At 43.3% G+C, this 21819-nt stretch overlaps 1 protein-coding gene across 1 annotated transcript in view; it reads right to left on the reverse strand.

The window, feature by feature from the left end:
- The window catches only part of SMOC2 (SPARC related modular calcium binding 2), a gene marked incomplete at both ends in the record, with an annotated part of 135482 nt that extends 125697 nt beyond the window's left edge, over positions 1 to 9785 (reverse strand). Inside the window, one exon of the mRNA XM_080615874.1 lies at positions 9711 to 9785. Within this exon, the coding sequence (XP_080472000.1) occupies positions 9711 to 9785 (75 nt within the window). The remainder of the gene's footprint in view (positions 1 to 9710) is intronic.
- Positions 9786 to 21819: the final 12034 nt, after the last annotated feature.

Genomic DNA, 21819 nt, shown 5'->3' on the forward strand with positions numbered 1-21819 from the left:
CCATTTCATCTTGGTGTCAGATCTTGCTTTGCCATCTAGTAGGAAATAATTCTGACTCTCTCACTGCCTTGGATCTCACCTGGTCTTGCATCCATAAACATACATAAGCACAGACATTTCAGAAGAGCAGCACTGGCACTCATTTTGGACTAGAGAAAATTACTGCACTAGATGCAGACAAATAGACATTTGAACTCAGCTTTTTTGTCATTTTTCCTTGAGAAAGAAATCAATTATCAGTTCATTAATATTGCCTTGTGCTTTTATTGCAAACTAATGGAAGTCCATTGCCAAGCAGTGACAGAACTTCTGCTCTGGGAGTCACTCAGCACCTGGAAAGGGGAAACTTAAACAGAAGAGCAATTTACCAAATGAACACTTCTTTCAAAAAATCGTTCCCTTCCTCTCAGAAACATAATTTATGGAACCTTTCAAGGAGGAAACAAAACGGAAAGATAAAACCTCCTTTCAAAGTTCAGATTTGCAACTAAATCCACTTAGGCTGAAATCTATCAAAAATTTGACATACTTGAAAACGGCCTTCCCAGGAGGGCGCAGACGGAAACATAATCCCGTTAAATACAGTGTGGAAAATAAGTCGTCCACTTTGTTTTGTCTTTCTCACCAGAAGTCATGTAATAAATACCACAAAAAGAATCAGTATGGATAAATGCAATGAAATGAACAGGTCATACACTTTCTGCAGGCTGAACCCCTCCTAGTGTCCCACAGTCAAGAGCAGCTCATATGTTAGGCCATATTTTCCCTGTAGTCCACACCAGCCTGCTCTGAGCTCTCACGAGTGCTAATGGTTAGTTAATGTCATGGCAAGCCATGCCATTAAAGACATTTTCTTTTCACAGAACTGTATTCTACCTTCCAATAGTTTCTGTTGAGATTTGTTCTCCATTTCAGATTTGCATCCCAGCAGGGATCGAGCAGACCGTGCTGCTCTTGCACCCCCTCCCGTGGTGGATCCCCGAAGTGTCACAGAAGACAGGTGACCTCCCTGCCCCTGAGGATGCTGCGCAAGTGATGCCACAAGGCTGTATTTGCAAGGGAACGGACAGTAGGAGAAAAGCAGAAAGCCCTGTAGAGACTCCCCTCTCTGATTTTTAATCTCATGTCTCTGAAGTCCTTAACGGCTGCCTCTCAAAAATATGAGATAATTAAATATGAGATAATTTACTAAACAAATAAATGTATGGTCAAGTCAAAGCTTTCTTTAGTTTCTTTGTTGCTAGTCTTTTTCATTTCTAAATGCAGCTGCAGGGACAAAGGCATCTTTAGAATATATACTCTCTTCTGCTACAAGGTAGCTCACTTGGGACCAGGTTTTACATGTTTAATTTCATTTATCCGATAAAAATTTTTACTTTAAAAAGTTCTTTTTTCACTCTAACAGGCACATCAGTCTATAGGATGGCTACTCACCGGTCTTGAGCAGTGCTATACAACACTACTGGCATAAAAAGGTGGCAAACCGTGACCAACCTTACAGAGCATAGGTCAGCTTCATTGGCACCCCTTTGGCTGCACTAAGTAGCACCAATATTGATGCTAAAGCAAATAAGAACTAATTAAAACACTGTGATTAAATGCATTAAATAATTCTTCAGCTATGCAGATGGACATGAGGACAAATATATTTACTGGGGCAACTGAACCAGAGCTAGTTCGGAAGCCGTGTTCAACATGTCCTTACAATACCTGCTCCTGATAATAACACTCCTTTTATGACCATTAGGTTCACCTTGCCATGCCAAAAGGGAATCCAGTGTGTTTGGATGCCTATAGAAAGTCAAGATGAAGGCAAGTGCACTGCAGCCAGCATGGCACGCATGTATCAGCCTCACAGCCTCATGTCATGTATCAGCTCTCACATTTTAGTAACTCAGCCTTTCTGGTATGACACCAGTGCCATATTTCCACCTTGTATTCTCCAGAAAGAGGTCCCAGACCCTAAGCTTTACCATTAGCAGAAAGATGCCACTGTAAAGAGCAGCACCTAGCAAAGAAAAAGGTTCTCTAGATTGCGTGATTTAGATCCCAGGCAGATCACACACTTTGAGCTCTGTGATGGTTCAGGACACTTGATCTGGCTGAACATTTCTGTTCACATAGTCATGTTATGGTGAAAATATAGTTAAATGGTTTGTGTGTCCACCAAAATGTCACTCTCCTTTCTGGCCCTCCTTCAAAGTTGTAATGAGACTCAATGGCAGACCTTCACTTAGACTAAACTCCACCACTCCTCCACTTTATTCCAGGCAAGAGCAAGAGAAAGATAATGAAAATGAAAATGAAAATTCCTTTGCTCCCTGACATCCATGCATGCCTACAGTCTGTAGGTTTTCTCTGTACTGCAGCTTGCTACAAGGACTGTGGTGAGTCCATCCTGATTAACATTAAAATGTTTCTTTATCTGACATTACTTTCACTTCAAAAAATGTACAGACCACTTCTGACCATTTACATTGCTTATTCAGTGACAGTACCTTGCTTTAATACTGAACAAAGGTCAGAATATAGATAAACGTATGATAAATCTAGCCTGAACAAAAAAATGAGGTCCCTTCCAACCCTTGGGATTCTGTGATTTTGTGATTTTACAGCAACAGTAGTATCCTAAAAATCTGTAAAATACAGCGTGCAGCCATGGCATAAATAAAAAGAGCATTCCAGAGCAATGGAATTTTTCTTTGGTTTAAGTACTCTTTAGGTGCTGTACGACAGATAGTCAAAGATTTATAGCATATGTATAACAGCTAGTTTGTATACAGTTTAAAAACAAACACCTAAAGGACAGGAAAGTATACTATTACATCCTCAAAACAAATTTAAGGTAACACAGAAGTAAAAAAAATTCTTTACTTGATGACTCAGAAGATGACAGAACAAGCAGCTTAAAGTAAATGAAAGAAAAAAAAACCCTAGGTTTTGGGTAAGTATGAGGTAAACATTCTTGAGCAAATTTTCTAGCAGCACACTGAGCAAGCCAGGAAGAGAGCTGGAAAGGATCGCCTTCAGGAAATGTTTTCTCTTTCCATCCCAACAAGAATTCTAGGATGTATTCTCTATTAGCCTGGCTTCTCAGCAGCTGATGAAATACTTAGTGACCATTTTTAAAAGCTAATAAATTAGAAAGGGGAGGAAAAATATCACTGAAGGGCAGTTACTAACTCACTAATGCAATTTCTTCGGCAAGAACTGGCTAAAATTTGTGTTTAGGGGACTGACTCCACACAAACTTTACTTCACAAGTTCTGTGGTTAAGACGTGACACTACATTAACTTTGCTTCTTTGAAGACCATAATTTGCTAAAGTCATATTAAGAAACCCTCTGCTGCTAAGTGTTACCACATCAATCTAAATACCAAACCATACGCTTTTGGGTAGCTTTCACCTCTCCATAATCAGTTTGTATCCCTGTATCCCATGCACACCATTGCACCACACCAATGGCTATAATTCAGACCAATTCCCTATGTAATGGAGCAACTAGGCAAAGATCTGAAAAGTGCTGGAAAAAAAGCTATACCTGCTCTTCTCTGCTCAGTTCTTTGCTTATGGCAAATTTCTTGCTGCATCTTAAGTTATCCTTCCTTTTCCCTCAGCATAAATTATTCTATGTAATATTACGATTGCAAACTTTAAGTTTTTTCCTGAAACATTTCCTCTTTTCAGGCTCATGGCTAGTGTTGTACTGGGAAGTGCTTTATCTACCACTGTAAAGAAATATGAAGGCAGTGATTATCAATTAACAACCAGAAGTGGCTAGAGAAACATCAACAGAAGCATATCGCATTAGACTACATGGGGCCATAGAGACCAAAATGATTGGCATTGCCAGGATTTTGTTGTAGAAGACAGTAGAGGGGCAGAGGAGGGGAGGGCATTATTCACACAGTCAAAAACCATTTTGGCTATGTTATTTCTGAAGAAAGCATTCCAACTCTTCACCATGAAATGATCTTCATTATGACTCTTTCATCAGAACATTTTAAAATCTGCCTCAAAACACAATATTGAATCAACCAGAAAATTACGAACCATTTGGGGTTTGTTCCTAAAGAAAACACCAAACGTTTGGAAACCCCTGATTCCTTTGCAAAATGTAACCTCCATTCATCCTGCAGCTTCCCCAAGAACATATGAATTTGTTCAGATACAAAACACCATTCTTAAACCAAACTCAGACCTTCATTTGCCGTTCAAAAATAGGCCTTTGATCCCAACTCTTTCTTACTCAGTTTTTAATTTTCAGGCGCCTCTGCACTTCCTGGTCTCAGGCCTGACAGGAAATGGAAGTACCAAAATACCATGAAAATGGCTGTGCCTGTGGTGAGGCTGGTCTGGCCGAAGAAACGGAAACACTAGCGAAGTCCTGAGTGAGCCAGGTCCTGAAAAGATTTGTAGCCCAATTTCCAAATGAACAGGGTTCAGATAGGTTTTGGATAGCAGCTAAACCTTTGGAGGCTTCTCAAAATGAACCAAACCTTGAGGTTTACCAGCTCTCAAGGAATACATACAGCTGTTCCTCGAGGTATTCAGTGGGCAATAGCGGATGGATGAAAGCACCACAACTGGCCAAAATACTCACGGTCTCTACTTTTTTGTTTGTTTCCTCTGTCCTTCTCTTGCCTCCCCACCCATCTTCCGGTTTTAAAATCTTATGGGTGTGCAGTCAACCTGCCATCTCCGTTACGTCTTTCACATTATAAGGTACAGTTTATGTTGGCTGCATGCAGAAAAATTACTTCTAACCCCCAATCAAAAGATTTGCTGACTCTTTCAATAATAACTCTCCCAGGTTTTGTTTTTGTTTTTTTAGTGAGAAATGCCTTGAGAGTTTATTGGAAGGAAGCATTGTTGAAAGTGTTTTATTTTCAGAGCTGATGTACCCTTGGTTGTAGCAATGCCCATTTGCAGTAACAATGCTGGTAGGATCTGGAGCCACTTACAGTTTTATTTATGGTCTTGGTTTTTCAGTCACAATTAGAGTAACTCTTCCAAATGTTTGTGTTTGCAGATGCCATCCAAATAGGTTCTTAACTTGGAAAGCTTTGATTGTGTTTAGCTTCCCTTTACTGAACCACCTTAGTAGTCCATCTTATATTGGTGAGTGTTGTGGAAGGTATCCAGTGCATTAAATGCTATTGAATACTCACAAAGCCTGTGCCAAGGGAGAAAAAGGAAACAATTGTTCCCTGAAATTTTCAGCCTCTGATGAAAGGAACTTTTAACAGGCAGAGGTGTTCATTTCAAGAAGCGATTTCAACTGAACTTTCTTCTTTTGTAAGATCTAGGATCAAAATTGTATTGAGAAGGACACATGGTTCAGCAAGGCTTTGAAAGAATAAAATTAGATAGTTTGTAGATTAAGTCATCAAGATTTTAAAATAAGCAGCATTATTGTTTGTACAAGTACGTGCACACACACAACACTGCAACTGAGATACAAGATAAGCTGATGGTTCCAAAAATACAGCATAAACAAAGCATGTTGGTAAGTGAAGTGATCATAAACTTACATATTTGAACAACAAAATGGGCTTTCTTTAAAACACTGTGTTTCAAAAGTACCTATATCTTCAAGATATTACTATTCCCCTAATACATCAATAAGGCTCAGCTCTCATCGGTTTCACACATCCAGAAATAAACTGTGCACCTAACAGATCAGAATAAAAATTCAGCACTGCACAAATGTTCCAACACATTACAAGTATTGCAGACTATTACCTGCCTTTACATGAACAAGGTAAAAGGACAGGATACTTAAGGTATTTTTTGGAATGTAAGAATGTTTTACATTGATATTTGACACAAGGGGAGTTAAAACCAGGAGCAGCCAAATTGGCTAGAGTCCCTCCAGATCTTACCGTTTCGTATGGGACTGCTTTCAGCCTACCTTCGCAGAATGAAAGCCATTGTTCTGTTGCCAATGTTTGTTTATTTGAAATAACAATAAATATAATGCTAAGTAATACTCTTTGGCTGTATCTTTGTAACTATGGCTTAGTTAGCAATTCAGAAGTGGAATATTGTGTTTCCCCTCACTTTGTTTACCATTGCAATATGCTCCTACTCAGGAGATCAGAGTCTAGGAGCAACTTTAGCAAAGAGTATTTTCTGATGACAAGAGGCCAAGACTGGTACAAACTCAAAGTCGTGTTGGGCTTTCTGTAACTGAGTGAACCCATAAGAACTTCTAAACTCTTGGACCCTGATGCACATCCTGGCTCCAAAATGAAGATTCAGGTGTGCATCATCCCACCCCTCATGTTCCTCCTCTACCCTCGCACACAGACAGGGACCCAAGTGAGTGCTGACTGGGTCCACAGTTTGAGCGGAGAAAGAAATGTTACAACACTCATACACTCACTTTAGATATAGATGTAAAGACCAGGGGACCAGACTCTAGACTGCCTGATGCATCTCAACTACTTGCTGACTACTCGGATGAATCCACCTGCCTTAAATTGTCCTCATGGCTATCATAAAAGTTATAGTAAGCCATATATTCATCAGTCTCTGCAGACCTCCAGTCACAAGTTAGGCAATCAGGAATCTCTTGGAGGTGTTATTTGTATGAAAGTTAATGTCTTGCTAGTGGACTACCGCAAAACTTCCAACATCTGACAATCACATATTTACCTGAAATACAGACATGGGTGGCTGTTCTGACCATTTCTGCCCCAGTGAAATGCAAAAATGTTATTCCTGACAAAACAGGGGTATAGCTCTGTAAACTACTGAAGTCTTCTCCGGAAGTTACATGTCATGGTTTACAACACTGACAGGGTGTACTGGCAGAGAAGTGGGGTTGAGTGAGTGGCTGTGTGGTGCTTAGTTGCCAGCTAGGGTTAAACCATGGCAAATACTTGCTCTGCTTCTGGAACCAGCAAGGACATAAAAGTTCAAACAGCACAGAAATCTGTTCAGAGAGATGAAAATATGCATGAATACAGACACTGACACCCTGCTCCCTGTCCAGCCATCGTGCAGTTTATCACTTAGAACCCAGAGCTGTTCAACACCCAGGCAAGGAAAAAACTTCTGATTCATGCAGTCATCTTTTGGAAGATGACCTTAACTTTAGAGACACTTTTGCTAGAGGAAACTAAATTTATTATTGTGTCATCATTAAGGTTCATCTTATAGCAGATTTACCACTGCAGTTAAGAAGACTGTGCCCCTGATATTTTCACCACTTGACAAGCAATCTGCCTATACTCATGACAGTGTGATACCATCAGGGATGTGCGCACCCTCCCCATATCATCCTGCAATTTTCATGAAACTTGGATCCACAGTGAAACATGCTTTGTCCCCATAGCCTCTAGTTATTTGTGAAAATACCAGTCTTTCTCTGTTATTCTTCTTACCACAAATAAAACCAAAATCTTTATCTGCTGTGCAGAAAAGAATGGTAATTCTCTGTCATCACACACTGGCACAGCAGGTGATAAAAGTCATAGTTCCTTGGTCTTTCTACACAGCCTTGGCTTATTGTTCCTTAGAATTATGCAGATACTACCTGTGAATATTAAGAAAGGTACATGCAGGAAGGGGTTATGCAGTCTGTGAGCTGTAAGCAAAATGACTGCAGGAGCAAAGAATTATTTACTGCTGTGGTATTTGTTGCTGTAATAGCACAGCTTTTTTGTTGTTGTTTAAACAGGGAAGTAGACAAACAGTAGAAATAAACCTGCCTCATTCAAAGTTTAGTCTTGCTGGAAGATGAAAAAAGTATGTGTGTATGAGTGTACCGTATGTGTACTCTTTTCTTCCTGCGGGTGTCTGTTCATTATCCAATTTATGGAAGCATTTTTAATGTCGGCTAGTATTCATGCAGGCTAGTCATCTCTAAGAGAAGAGTGCAGGCAGCAGAAAAACAGGAGAACCTACAGTTCTTTACTAACAAAGATAGCTAGCCCTAACGAAATGTTCAAGCTTAATTCAGCCCAAAAGCATAACATCTTCAAAGCCATTACCTTTTCGGTAGCAGGAGGAGAATCCACCAGGATTCACTTTTCTGGGCATGGTTTGTAAAGATGCACACTATTACACAGTACAGAGATGAACAACACACACTCTGAATGGGTGAAAGAGGTAACAGAGGGACTTCAGACATTTCTCAGCTTACACCGAAGTCAAATACATCTGAACAAGCCTATGCCATTTATTTTTTACAGAGTTTGTGCAACTGCCCTTGGCCAGATTTTTCTTCCCTTTTGTGAGGCAGGCAACTACTCATCAAATGACAGTTAGATTCAGCAGTGATTTATATACATCTGTTAAAAGACTTTGGCATCATTTGGGTCATGGAACATCTAAAGATGATAAAACAGTCACAATCAGTCTTATTTCACACTTGGACAAATTGAGTTTTGGTAGCATTTCCAGTTTACTTCCACGCTGATATTTGGAACATTTTTATGTGCAGAAGAAAGAATATAACATTTACTCTCCTGTAAATGCTGCCTGCACATTTGTGAAAGTGAGCTTGGAATTAAATTGCAATGTTAACCCGTTAACTATAATAGTACATATCACCTGACAGCCTAAGGGTGCGTCAAATGAGGTGCTTAAAAAGATGAGAATCCCTCGACTTCATCTGTCCCACACTTTCAAATGCCACACAATACAAAATTCATGGAGCAAACTCATTCCTTCAAGGTTTCAGTTAGCAGCTTTGAATCTACAAATCATTTCCCCAAAAAAATTAGACAAGGAGGCAAAACCTTTTCCTCAAGAATTTCAGGTATGATCAGCTCAGCCATCCCCCACTGCCATGTGTCCTTGAGCTTTCTCTATTCCCCCTTACTCAAAAAAAGAAAAAAAAAAAATAAAAAAGAAAATTAAAAAAAAAAAAAAAAAAAAAAAAGAAGAAGAAACCAACTCAATTTTACAGAAATGTTATGAAAGACTTAGACAAAAATAGGGTCTATTTCACTTTGCAACTGCCTGTAACTTTAGCATAATAAACTCCAAAGGGCAGAGCCTTCACCAAAACACTTAAAAACAGCTTGAAAGAGGTACTAGCTGTCCGTTATGTTTACTCAAGCACTTGTTTAAAAACACATTTAAGGAAAATGTTTTTATTTCTACAGATTGCATTAATTATAGTTTTGCAAACACTGCAAGCTCTACAAGAAGACTGAACCGAGCTATTAGCTGCAAACCTCAAGTCTTGGCTAGAGAAGTGGTTATGGCTTATTTAGCAAGCCTAATGAATTGGCTCACCCATCTCTAAGCAGAGTTCCATGTTTAGCACCACGGAGCCTGGAATAGCCAAAGAGGCTTGTTTCACGTCGCTTTATAATTAAAAATAAAGTCAAATCGGTCAACCCAAGACGGTCCAAAAGCAGACCTCACTGCGGCACTATTCCACCTCGGGAAAATAAAAGCCCTAACGCGGACATTAGCATTGGCCTGAGGCTGTGCTGGGACCCACAGTAAACTTCCACTTAGCTGCCACAGGCCGTGTGCTCCCCGTGACAGACGCCCCGGGGCGGAGGTGCCAGCCGCTCTCCGCGCTTCGCGGCGCGGGACAAGAGGCGGCTGGGCTCCCCGCGGGCTGCGGGCTCCGTCCTCCGCCTGTCTCCCGGCAGCCAAGGCCCGCACGCCGCCCGGGAAAACGCACCGGCCCGCTCAGGTGCGCCCCGGGGGAGCAGCGCCCGGCGGCGGGAGGGGGGCTTACCGTGAGGGCGGAGAGCTTCTGGGCCGGCACTGCGGGCAGCAGCTCCGGCAGCAGCAGCAGCAGCGGCACCCACATCCTGAGGCAGCGCCGGCGGGCACGGAGGGGCTCCGGGAAGCGGAGGAGGGGGACTCTCCTTGGGGTGTCGCTCCCCCTCCCCGACGCCTACTCTGGCTCCTTTTCAATCGCTCCGGCTGGGAGGTCCCAGCTTAGGTCCTGTATTTTCTTTTTCCCCACCGCAGACCTTGTAATTAGGGGACGGGTGTATAGCAGGGAGGCGGCAGTTTCTCCCTCTCTCCGTGTCCCTACTCGAGAGCCAGCCCCGGCTCGGAGATGCTACCGAGCTTCAGCCTCTCCCCTTTCGCCGTCTCGCCGGGCAGGCACTGCCGGGGGGATCCGCCGGACCCCGCCGCCTCCCTCGGCCGCCGCGCCTCCCTCCGCCTTGCACGGGCTGCTGCCTAGCCCTGGGAATAGCTGTCTTTCCCTCTCCGCTTCGTCTCCCCAGTGGCGGGAGAAGCGGGAGGAAAAGATTGGGACGAGAAGGGAGAATCCTCTCACACTACCCCTCCAGTATCCGCGCCGGCGGGAGCCCGCGGGAAGGCACTGCCGCAGCTGCGGAGGCTGGCTGTATGCGACCTCACCGAGCCGCTCTTCCCCTTTTCCTCTTATCCTCCCCCCTCCCCATCCCGGCCTCCGCTTTCTCCTCCCAGACCCACAGGTCCTCGACGATTAACCCTCCCCGGTGCTCCCGGGGGGGCGCCGGTTTGCTCCCCCAGCAGGGCTTATTCCCCCCACGCCTCCTGCTGAATCAACATGTGCAAATACTGGCAGCCCCTGGCGCGGGGGGGAGGCTGTGGTAAGCGCCCCGATGCACCCCGACACACTCCCGGCGAGCCCCGACCGTGGCACCGCCGCCTGCCCGCTGCGCCCCGCCGGTGCACCATCGGGGTAGGGAGAGGAGCAAAGACCGAGGCAGCCAGGTTTCTGGCGGGGGCAAGAACCGAAGAGCAGAGCTCTGAGGGGCCGGGGCCGGCAGCAGGGCATCTCAGAGGGATGCCAGGTCTACTGGCTCGGCAGGACCGGGCATTGCCTGCCCCTGCCCGGAGCAGGGTACACCGGGGGAGATGCATGTCGCAGCGGGGCTGCCACTACACGTGCAGTAAATGCTAGGTGAAACCTTTCGACGGTTTTGCGCTTTCCCCACTTATCTTTTAGGAGCCAAATAGAGGTGGTTTATTATTTCCTTACTGAGAACCGCCAGAGGATTTCCTCCCCTCGGCTGCCTGAAAGAAACCCTTCTACTGCAATTTTGTCAATGGAAGAGCTCCCCATTCCTCCCCTGAGACCCGCGACTCTCTCTGCCAGCCTGCAGAGGTAGATCCCCACGGTTCAGTGGTGACACCAGGGAGTCCGAAGCTATCAGGACTTGATTTGCTCTCAGGGGGTACCTCTCCTCATGGGAGAGGACCGCGGTGTGGAAGCTCCTTAGGGAGGCGGCTAAGTGGCACGCTCCCAGCATACAGGGGACAGACAGCTTTCCCCAAAGGTGCAGATCTGACCATGCAGGCTTGTCCCAGCCCGGCAATCACACGCCTCAGTCAGGGCTCTGGATGGAGTGCACTCTCCGGAGCAGCAGGGGCTTGCACAGTTAAGCAAGGCAGAGAGAAGTAGATATTAATTACAGGCAGACTCTGTGTGCCTTACTTGAGGCATCTAGTGCTGATTTTTCCAGATCCTACGATGTTTGAGGCATACAGCCAACAAAATAGCCACAGCTTCAGATCTCAAGTGAGCACCCAGAGACATAAGAATTGGAAAGCCCCCCCTTTCAAAAAGTTTGGTTTTAAACAACTCAATTATTTACACAAAGTATGTGCCTGCATGTGTGTTTGCATGGCCAGTAATATCTCCTGAGCTTTTTAAGTGGGAGAAGGAAAAGAGAGCTATGATGTCATTGCCCAGCTCAGAGCATGTTTGAAACCCTTCACTGCACCACACAGACCTTTTCCATCACTCTCAAACTAGCTGCGTCTCACACAGAGGTAACAAATTGCCACTTGCTGCGGTAGGCAGTGCAGGACATTTTGCCCGTGTGGGTTTCACAGCCCTTTTCTCTCAGCTGGGAGGTGGTGAAACTTGGCAATGTTGTCTGTCAGAGACAGAAGGAGCTTTTTTTCTTGTGACCATGACTCCAACCTCTTTCATACCTCATGATTCCTCTCCGTATGCACTTAGTCCTGTTTTCCCCTTATCAAACCTGTCATTCCCATTGCCTTGTCCATTGAGTCAGTATCACCTCTCCAGAATTGTCTTCCCAGTCCACTTCCATCTCCTGTCCCAGTCTGCTTCCCAGTTCAGGTCTAGGTGCTCTTCATCACCAAGCAACCTATAGCTCTATGCCTGCTTTCCCTTCTGCCACACTCTTTGTAGCTTGCTAGTCCCACAGCCCGTTCATCTTAAGCTCAGTGTTCTCCTGTGCACTGCCGATATGAAGCTGGCAAAGGGGATTCATAGCAAACAGTCCCATTGTTCTCAGTCTGTAGGTGTGTCAGGACCTACTAAACAGCACAGCAGTTCAGATTTGACATTGCAGGAAAAAAATCCTTGCTCAGAATAGATGAGAAATCTAACAAAAACAAGCTGCAGGTTTTTGAGGGTTTAGAACTTAGTCAAATTTGAGTGGATTTCCACAGACCTGGCAATAGCCAAAAGCCCAGAACTCTGCAAAAAGGGAACGCTAGAGTCCAGAACTAGTGGCATTATGACTTTAAAATAAAGATGCCTTGCCAAAATATACAGTATTATTTTGTCTACTGTCATTCCCCCAGCTTTTTTCTTAAAAGTCTTGACTATACTGCTTAACATTTCCTCTTCCATTTCTTTGCCCCTCATACCAGAAGATAATGCAGCCTAAACTAAAGTAAGCATTTTTAAAGGAAAATATGAGACCAAATGATAAAAAACTGGCAAAGTTTAAGCAACTGAAAATAGTCATTTATAATGTAAAAGATAGAGTGATTTTAACAGGCAGAGCTTCTAAGCAGCACCATGGTGGTAAGAAACTTGCCTCCAAGGACTTCTAGTCTAATTAGATACGGAATATAAAAAAGAAATAAATGTTCTTCCTCATTACATCTGGGGAAGGACTATGAGGGAGTCACATCGGTGACTTCCTTACAGGAGTTAATATCCCATTTAAAAAGGAGGCAGATTTCCAGAGAGCCCACGGGTCCGTTCACAATATATGGTGAGTGTCCCCTCTGCATAGATGGCACTGAAGGAAAATTTTAGGTTACATTTCTTGCTGTAGTTCATCAGTGGTGGGTGTATGCTGAGCACGCCTCCCAGCTGCCATGGCCAGATGTGCTCTGGGTCATGTCGGGGTCAATTTTGACTTAGCTGCCACCTCACACCAGGACCATATCCAGACTTGATCTGTGCTACATTAGGAATTGTTCCCAAGTTTCCTGAGGTCCTACACTTCTGCTCTCATTATGAGGCCCATGTTTTCTCCTCTTCCTCCAAGTCTTTGTAGAACTGTTGTAGAAAGCAACTCAGATTGCTCAAATGAGTGAGCTTCATGGGGAAATCCTGTACAGTTTAACGGCAGGGGATCCAAATATAAAGGAAATATTTTTGGAGCATTTACTAGGGCATGAATGCTTTCTTTTCATGCTTTCACTTATGTTAGAAAAAGCAAAAGGGAATTATCTCTTTTTTTATAGAATTGTGCAAGCTGCTTTAAAACCCTGTGAACAGTTGACCATCCTGGCATTGCATTCAACAAGATTGTTCCAATAAGGATCTTGGAAATTCTAAGTGTCAGAAAGGAAGAATATCTGGCTGTTAACTATCAAGGCTACAAAAAGTAAATCTCTTGGGTTTCAACATAGTACTGGAACGACAGGGGTGGACCACTACTTGGCTGGGGTATATAAGCGTTCAGGAGTCTGTTTCTTGTAGTGGGATCAGGTGTCATCTGGCAGAGGATAATGCAGTTCTTAGAAAGAGCTTCTTCCTCTCCTATAGATTTCTGGCACCCTCCTTCAAAGAATTACTGAGCAACCCTATGCTCTCACCTACTTTTCAAGGTTGCTGTTTCTCAAGCTACAAATGCATTCTGCAGCTCAGCTCGTGGTATATGAAATGCTTGATTAATGTTTAAAATTTGGAAAAATAATGGGAAATAGTATTAAAAGTTAAGCAAACAGTTCTTGCAATACTTAGAGAATATATGGGCACTTACAGACATGCAAGCAAGTAGAGAACAGTTATTTCTATGCTGTGTGGCTAAAGCCCATCTTTCTCTCCTATGTTTCTACATCACTGGGTGTCATGAATTCCTGATCAATGACCAGGGGGCCTGTAGCAAATAATAATAAAATAGAAGTAGTTGTTTGTTGTTTTGTTGTTTTTTTTTTTTTCTTGTAAAACATTCTCACTTAGCTTCTTGTAAACAAAGACACTAAATCAAAGCCAAATGACATGAAGGGAGAGTCCCCCATTCTGTGAATATGAATATTCAAAGCTCACAAACAGCAAGAAGATGGAGTCCAAGAGATAGGTAGTTTTTGGGACTTCTTAAGCAAAAATTTAAAAAATTACTCATTCATTTAATAATCTTTTTTAAGCAGAAAATGGTCTGTAAACTTCTTTGACAAGCACTTGTTTTAACACAGCTATGAGCAAGCAGCTGATGACTGACCTGTGCTCTGTGCCATGTGAAATGTGGGGTGAAATTTTAAAGTGTTTATGGGAACAGCAGCTGAGATCCTATTTTCTGAGAGTTACACATCCCTCATCCCAAAACACCAAGGTCCACCTGTTGTTTGATCATTAAAAATCAAGTCATCAAACTGGTCTTTTAGAAAGGGGACAGAATGTGGAAATCAAGTGAACATTGAGGAGGAAGAAGCCCGTGTGTGGCTAGTTGTCCTTGGGGAAAATCAGATAGTGTTGAAACGCATCATCTTTCAGTTAGACTTTCCAGTTTCAGCATGTTGAATTTTTTATTATTAGAATTTTTCATTATTAGATTACTGTATGGAGTTTTATCACACTTTAGTGAGTGGTCAGTGTGATGAAGAGGGCATAATGCTTCAGGGCAACAACAACAACAAATTGCTTTGCATTTTGCCGGGTGAGTGCAGTGCTAATACCTTTCCCATCTGCCAGAGACAGATGCTACACTCTCCCCATCACCCAACTCCAGCAAACTCTACACTTCTCAGAAGGTTGCTTGTTGCAGCACAGAGAAAAGCATTGCTGCTCACTCACTCACCTTGCCCTAAATCACCCTCCTGGATCACCAGGACTCTGTGCCCACAGGCACTACTCGTTCGTCCAAGTGCAGAACTTAAAGAGGGTGTGGTTGGGATCAGGACCAAACCCTGGAAAACCCGCTGACTCCTGGAGTTAAAGGAGTACCTGGGATGTCAAGAAGAATGTGAGTACTAGTAGAGGGAAGAAAGAAAAAAAGAAGGAAAAAAATATCCTTTTGGTAACATTGTTCACAAACTCATTCTGCTGCTGATCATCTAGAAACATCCACTGCATTCTGCACAATTCTCAGAGCCTTGGAAACAAACCATAATGTGGAGAATGTCAGTGAGAGGACCTCTGTCTGGGGAGGGATAAATTCAACCCCAGTGATTGTAAATAGATTTGCACCAACCGTGAAAATTGTGTAGGAAAACAGCTATACATGAAGTGAATTACTGGCTGTAAAATGCTTTTCTGAGGCTGAGTGAAGTAGCTAAAGTGACATAGGATGCAGTAGAAAAGAAGAATACAAAATAAAACCAGAAGGTGGAAGCCATAAAATAGCTTCAAAATCATTGGGCATAAAAGTAGAACGTACTTATCTCATGTTATTACTTTTCCCTTTCTTTGTCCAGACTTGTTTTGCTATCACTACCTGTTTGCTATATCATGTTCCAGAGGAAGTCCTTTATACTTGCAAACAAAAGAAGGAGAAAACAGTGTGAATATGAAGGTGTAGGAAGTCTTCTTACTGGGAAGGTCCTGGGCAGCTGTCAGAGGTGTGCTACTTCAGTATCCCATGTGCATTGCTTCTCAGAAGAGCAGGAAGAGGTCTGTTGTTGGATTAGATGGAAATGCTTTCACAGAAGTGTGATATCTTACCAGTGGAAATTTCATGCAGTCTTAAATGTGGAATAAAAAACTAGGTAAAGTGCATGAGTATTTTATTTCCAGACCTCAGCACTGACATTTGTACTGTGTACGAGCTTGCTATTTCAGATTTGTAACCCCACAGTAACCCAAAATCCATTACATTCTCATGCCTTTTCCTCAGCCCTGTGTAAAGTGAGCTCTGTGGTCCCCAGCCAGCCACCTGTGGGCAGGAGGTGTTTGCAAAGCCTTCACCACACCGAGCAATCTCAGCCCAGATGCCAAAGCCTAAATGGGCCTAGAGCCACTCCATCACCAATGACAGAGATCAACCCAGGACAGGACGGAGGCAAAGCCGCCTGAACGTGCAGGGCAGCCATCCTTGTTCCATCCCACACTGTTCCTGCTTCATATGTAAACAGAGGGCTTTGGTCTTCAAGGCTGCAACTGTGGCACCTTGCACAGAGATTAATGCCTTTTAAGAAATTAAGAAGTAGAAAGCAAACATGCATAGGCTGTTTTTTCCTCACCTCTTCTCCTCTTCTTTCTTACCCTCTCCCAATAACAAGCGCATGGGGAAGAAAAGTGGTTTTTCCTCTTTTCTGCCCTCAATGACTGTCTAAGGAAAGACAAAACCAGTCTTCTGTGCCAGGTGGGAAAATATAACTCATTACTACAAACACAGCCTTATCTGCAGGCATGAAATACTGGAGATGTGAGGAAGAGGGTGGAGAGGACCCTATAGTTTGGGGAGAGCAGTAACAGCTGCCCAACAGGCCTCACAGGGGGTGCGGGTCTGCAGCAGATGCCCTCAGCCAGTTTTTAAATTCTTCTGAGGTTAGGCAGAGGAGTAGGCGCTTCTGGTGGGAAAGTGGCATTATCAGCATGCTGTGGTCTGTGTGAAAATCGCTCTGCGTGACCTAGCCAAATTCTGATCTGCAATGAGTAGCAGTGGCTTTTAGTCCATTGAGAGTCAAAAAAATGACAAATAATGAAAGAAGCTCAGTTTAACTTTCAAGAAAAAAATGCTACAGTTTGGGGAAATGTCCATTTCATATTTATGATTTTTCTTAGCTGCTTTTGCCCATTTGGTGAGGTCAGGTACATTCTCGTAGTCATGGTGGTGGCAGTAAAACAGCATGTTATCATGGCAGTGGACATGACTGCGTTTCTTCTTCCCTTTGGTTTTATTCAGTATTTCAGAGACTGTGATTTTCATGGACTTACCAAAAGCTGCTTGTGCCACCAAAGGGTTTTTTTTTCACTTTTGCTGACTACTAAACTAATTAACAACCGTACATTTTGGAGAACATGTTGCTGAGTGCCAAGGTTTCTTCAAAACCCTTAAAAAATCCCGTAGTGTAATGTCAAGAACTCATTTGGGCATGTGTTGCTTTACCACTTTAGAGAAAAGACAATATTATTTTTTTGTTTTAAAGTGAGGCAAAAAGCAGCAAGTTTTATGGGTTTTGGCAGGCTAGTCTTTGTTGCTAGTATTTCCCCTTAGGCTGACTTAGTGGTGAGCTGCTGGCTCTGCATGTCTCTGAGGCACGCGGAGGAAAAGTGTAAAGAGGGTGGCAAAGAGACAAATTTATAGCAAGAACTATGTGGAAAGACATCATGAACAATTGAATAAGGACCTGTCTGCTTAGACAAACAACCTGCCAAGGCATTTTCAGTGTAGGGCTGATGTTAGACAAAAAGTTAATTTCTCAGAGCTGAAGAAAACCTTTCCTTCTCGCTGTGGTTTTAAATCTCTGACAGGCTCCATAAACATTAATCCATAAGGTGTTTAAAATTTTTTGCTTCAGCAAAGATTTGTGCAGGTTCTGCGGTTTGTATTTATTTCTATGGAGTGACTATGGCATGAGAAGAAAGATTCTTGCTTTTGAACTGTAAACACTGGCCCACTTGAGAGACACAGATATGAATTACACTATTTCGTAAATGATTGGCTTCCACTGGGAGAAAGAAGTATTTTGCACTGGAAGAGATACAGAAAAAAAAGTAGGGAAAGAAAATCCAGTAGTTTTGTAACTATTTTTCTAAGAAAGAATGTGAAACACTATCTGTAACTGGCACCTTATAATCCTTAGGTCATTTGGCCTTTCCTGAGCTCACAACAAGAGTTGGTCAGAAATTCTTCAGTGAAATACGATTATGCATGTGCGTGTGTCAGACAACAGCAACTTTTAGAAAACTATGCTCTTTGTGGAGGCACATCAGCTGCAACATAATCCTTGTCAGGAAAGATTTCTTGGACCCCAACAAGTGCTTCTGCTGAAAAACAGACAAAACTCTGCTCCTGAGGCTGGCCACAAGGCCGGCATTTGCTATGTCAAAGGTACAATGAGACCCCTCTTCGAGCTCCTGTGCTGCCCGACTGATGCTCAGCTCTCCCACTTTCCATTCTGACCACCAGTTCTATGTCCTATGGTAGCTGTGCCAGATGAGTGCCGAGGGATGAAGGGATCTTTGGGCAGTGAGGAAGGCCAGGGCTGGGGAGATGTTTCAGTAGGAAGGGGACTCAGATCTGGTGCAGCTGATGTGAGCAGAGTAGGGGTGCACACCTTTGTCTCCTGTATGCTAGGTGAATGTCCCACGCAGCTGTCTAGTGTAGAGTCCCTGCTTTTCTCAGGAGAAGTTTTTGCTGGTTTTCTGTCTCAGCGAAAGAAATGCCTTGCAGCTCTGTTGGCAAAAATCACTCGGGTTGCCAGGATATGTTATTTCATCCTTGGAACCAGTGTGCTGCTGGGAGTTGCACCACCCCTCAGGGGTTTATTGATATAAAAATTCCAGCATAGCTATAGTTGCAAGCTCTTCCTAGTGTACACTGTGCCTGTGAAAAAGAGTATTTGAGAACATTTGGCATTAACAGATTTTATTTTTTTTACACATTTATACAGAAATGTGGGATAAACACATTAAAATAAGTTAGGCTAACAAAGTCAATGCCTAAGCAAATATTGTAGGGTGCTTTGTTAGACTGGGGCTGACACTGGAGTTAGGGAAAATAAAACAAACAGCAGAGTTACTTTTCTTTGAAATTTATCTGTGGCCAGCCCTATTAGCTGCAACTAGAATCTAAATGTCATCTCAAAAAAAAAACCCCAAACCATGTGCTGTCCTTAATGCCTGTAAATTATATTGACTTCAGTTGCATTCCTCTGGTGTAACTGAGAGCAGAATTTAGCCAAAAAGTATTAGTACTGCTCTCTTGCCCACAGGTTTTATATTCTTCATGTGGAAATGTCCAGCTAAATATCGGATAGCTGATCATCTGCCACCTTGGCATTCAGCACAGATCACCAAGAGCAGACTTGGTGTTGTTGATCTCCACTATCACAAATCAGAGGGAAAATGTGGAGAAATAATCTGAAGAGAGCAACAGAGAGCAGGTCTGGCTTTCCAGGTTTTGTTACAACAGGTCTGGACTACACGGATATCCCCTGGCAGCTTGGGCAGCTTGCCTTCAGTGGGATGCTTGAGGAAGAATGTTTGCCCCATGGTTCAGTAACTAATACTCACCATTAGGATGTCTTCAGAGAGCAAACTCCTGCTCACAGTCAGGGCAGAGTCCAGGAGTATCAGCTGTCCTTGAGCCATCCTTTGTGCCCCAGCCATTACGAAACTTTTCCTGTTTCCCTCCTGCTCAGCAGCTCTGAGCTGTTGCTTTTACTCGACTGTGCCTTCCTCTGGCTGAGAGGCAGGACTTGGCTTTTCTCTCTGAGATGCCTCACTGCTGCAGGTGCCACTACAAATATTTTATTAGTTAATTTTCAGAAACCCGGAGAGTGAAAGAATCTAAGGTAGAACTGAACGCTGCTTTGCAAACGCTCTGGAAGGTATGCCCAACTTGGCACTGAGCTTAGTCATCTCAGTTGGCAGGAGAGCAGAAAGTCCTTTTCTCTCTCAAAGATGAAATCTGTATGTCTGCCAACTCCCTGCAATTACAAGCCCCAAAGAGTGTCTACTTCAGTGTAACCAGAGATCTATGGGCTTTGGCATTTCATGTATCAATTTCCACTTAGTGCTACATCACCAGGCCAAGATGGGAATTTCCTTTGTGGGGAGACCTCTTTTATTAATAAAATACAAATCACATTCATTCTCCACCATCAATCTCAGCTGTGTAATTTATTTTCTGTCCCCCAGTACAGAGCTCCAGTTGAATGCTCCCAGGGAGTATCCCTTCTTTCTTGCCTGTCCCTGCATTTAATTCTTCATCAGTGTACAGAGTCATTCTTTTTTCTCTGTGTAGACAATTCCCACTTTAATACAACAAAGACCTTTTCTGAACAGCATCTTAAGGTCACTGTGTGTTGAACCAAGATTCAGGCTTCTGGGCTTTGCCATGCCTGCCCACAACTACCTGCATCTCAAAGTCACATCTGCCTTTATAGTCATACCCGTAGCATGTGGCAGTGAGATTTCAGGGGGCTCCTGATTCCTGACCAGCTGGAGTCAGGAGTTAAGAGGCATATCACTAGTTGCAGGCTGAACCTGAGCCAGTATAAAACTTCCAAAACCTGCTGAGAAGCTGTTATACACTCACATGGCTAGCCAGTCCTGAATGCTGTCCTGTCTGCATCATATGGAGGTAGCAACCGAAACAGCTTTGAACTGAAGTGTCAGTCACACAGATGTACAGGTTGTGTCTGAAAATTGATTCACTAAGTATTACAGGAGAACTCCTACATTCATGAGCCCTTCTGAAGGAGTCCTCAGAGGCTTGTATAATTCAGGTAATTACTGCCCTTCATGCATTCAGCTTTCTCCATTCCTGCCACTATCGGGTATGGATCTGGATCCACTGCTGGAAGACAAGTCTTTTCCTGCCTGTGACTGAAATGTTATCGCAGGAGATTAAGAGAAAGGAAGATTATGAAAAACATTTTGCCAGGAGCCTTCTGGATGCCAGGAGGAATCAGTGAATCTTGGAGAGGTGTTCAGCCTTACTACAGGCTTACATGATATTATTGGAGCAGTGACTGCTGCAGACACTCAAATATGTTAAAGTTTTTACTTTGTGGGTGGAAACACTGTGAAATAAAGAATTTCTGGACAAAGAAAGCAATGCAGCAGCTGCTACAAAACCATCTGGCTGCCCAAATCCCTGCTTACCCAGGGGCATTTGCTCAGCTCCTGCTCTTTAACTTTTCTCTGAAGATTAAGGAGAGAAAAGTGGAAAAAAACACTGTAAGAGGAGAACTGACAGTTAGCAGAGGTTCTTTCCCCAAATATTGTCAATGACACACTGAATCTCTTCAGTGAGCAGCAGACTGCCTATGGCCTCAATTCTGCAGCTGAAGCACCCGATGGCTGGTAAGCTGTGAGCTCCAGTCACAGCTTTCAGTGTTGTCAGTACATGCACCGTGGGTCTCTCCTCTTTAGTGTCTGTGGTGTCAGGTGAGCCATCAGTATCCCACCAGAGCTCTTGGATGCCTCTGTTTGAGCCTCCCTGTACCATTGGGTAGTGACATTCATGGGATATTTTGGACTACAATCTCTCCAAGCCTCTAGTGCCCTCGCTTTGGGCTGGAGCTAGCCAGAAGGGATCAGAGCAATTGAAAGAGCTGGGAAATACAGTGATTATATAAATCTTGTTTCCTTATGAACGACTTCAAAAAATTGTATTCAAATAAGCCAAAGTATGGAGAAACAGCCTTCATGTGTTTGCCACTTGTCGGTTAGAAACTTCTATTTGCAGTGATTTATAGTTTATTGCTAACCGCGCTCTCATAGAAACTTGAAATTATTTCACACCAGAAGGTTTTTTTTCAGATTTTGAAAGCATTTGGTTTTGGTCTGATGGGACTTCTGAATCGTTTCAGGGGTTGTTGGCTTTGTTTTCTGTTCCTTTGGTTTAGAATTGCAAGCTTTATCCCTTCCTTTAACCTCCCTCACCACTTGTTCACGTTATTTATGAAAATATGAATGTTATTTTCCATGCTTGTAAATGATTTTTCTTTTTATGAAC

The sequence above is a fragment of the Psittacula echo genome (assembly GCF_963264785.1).
Source record: "Psittacula echo genome assembly, chromosome: 4".
NCBI classification, from domain to species: Eukaryota; Metazoa; Chordata; class Aves; order Psittaciformes; family Psittacidae; genus Psittacula; species Psittacula echo.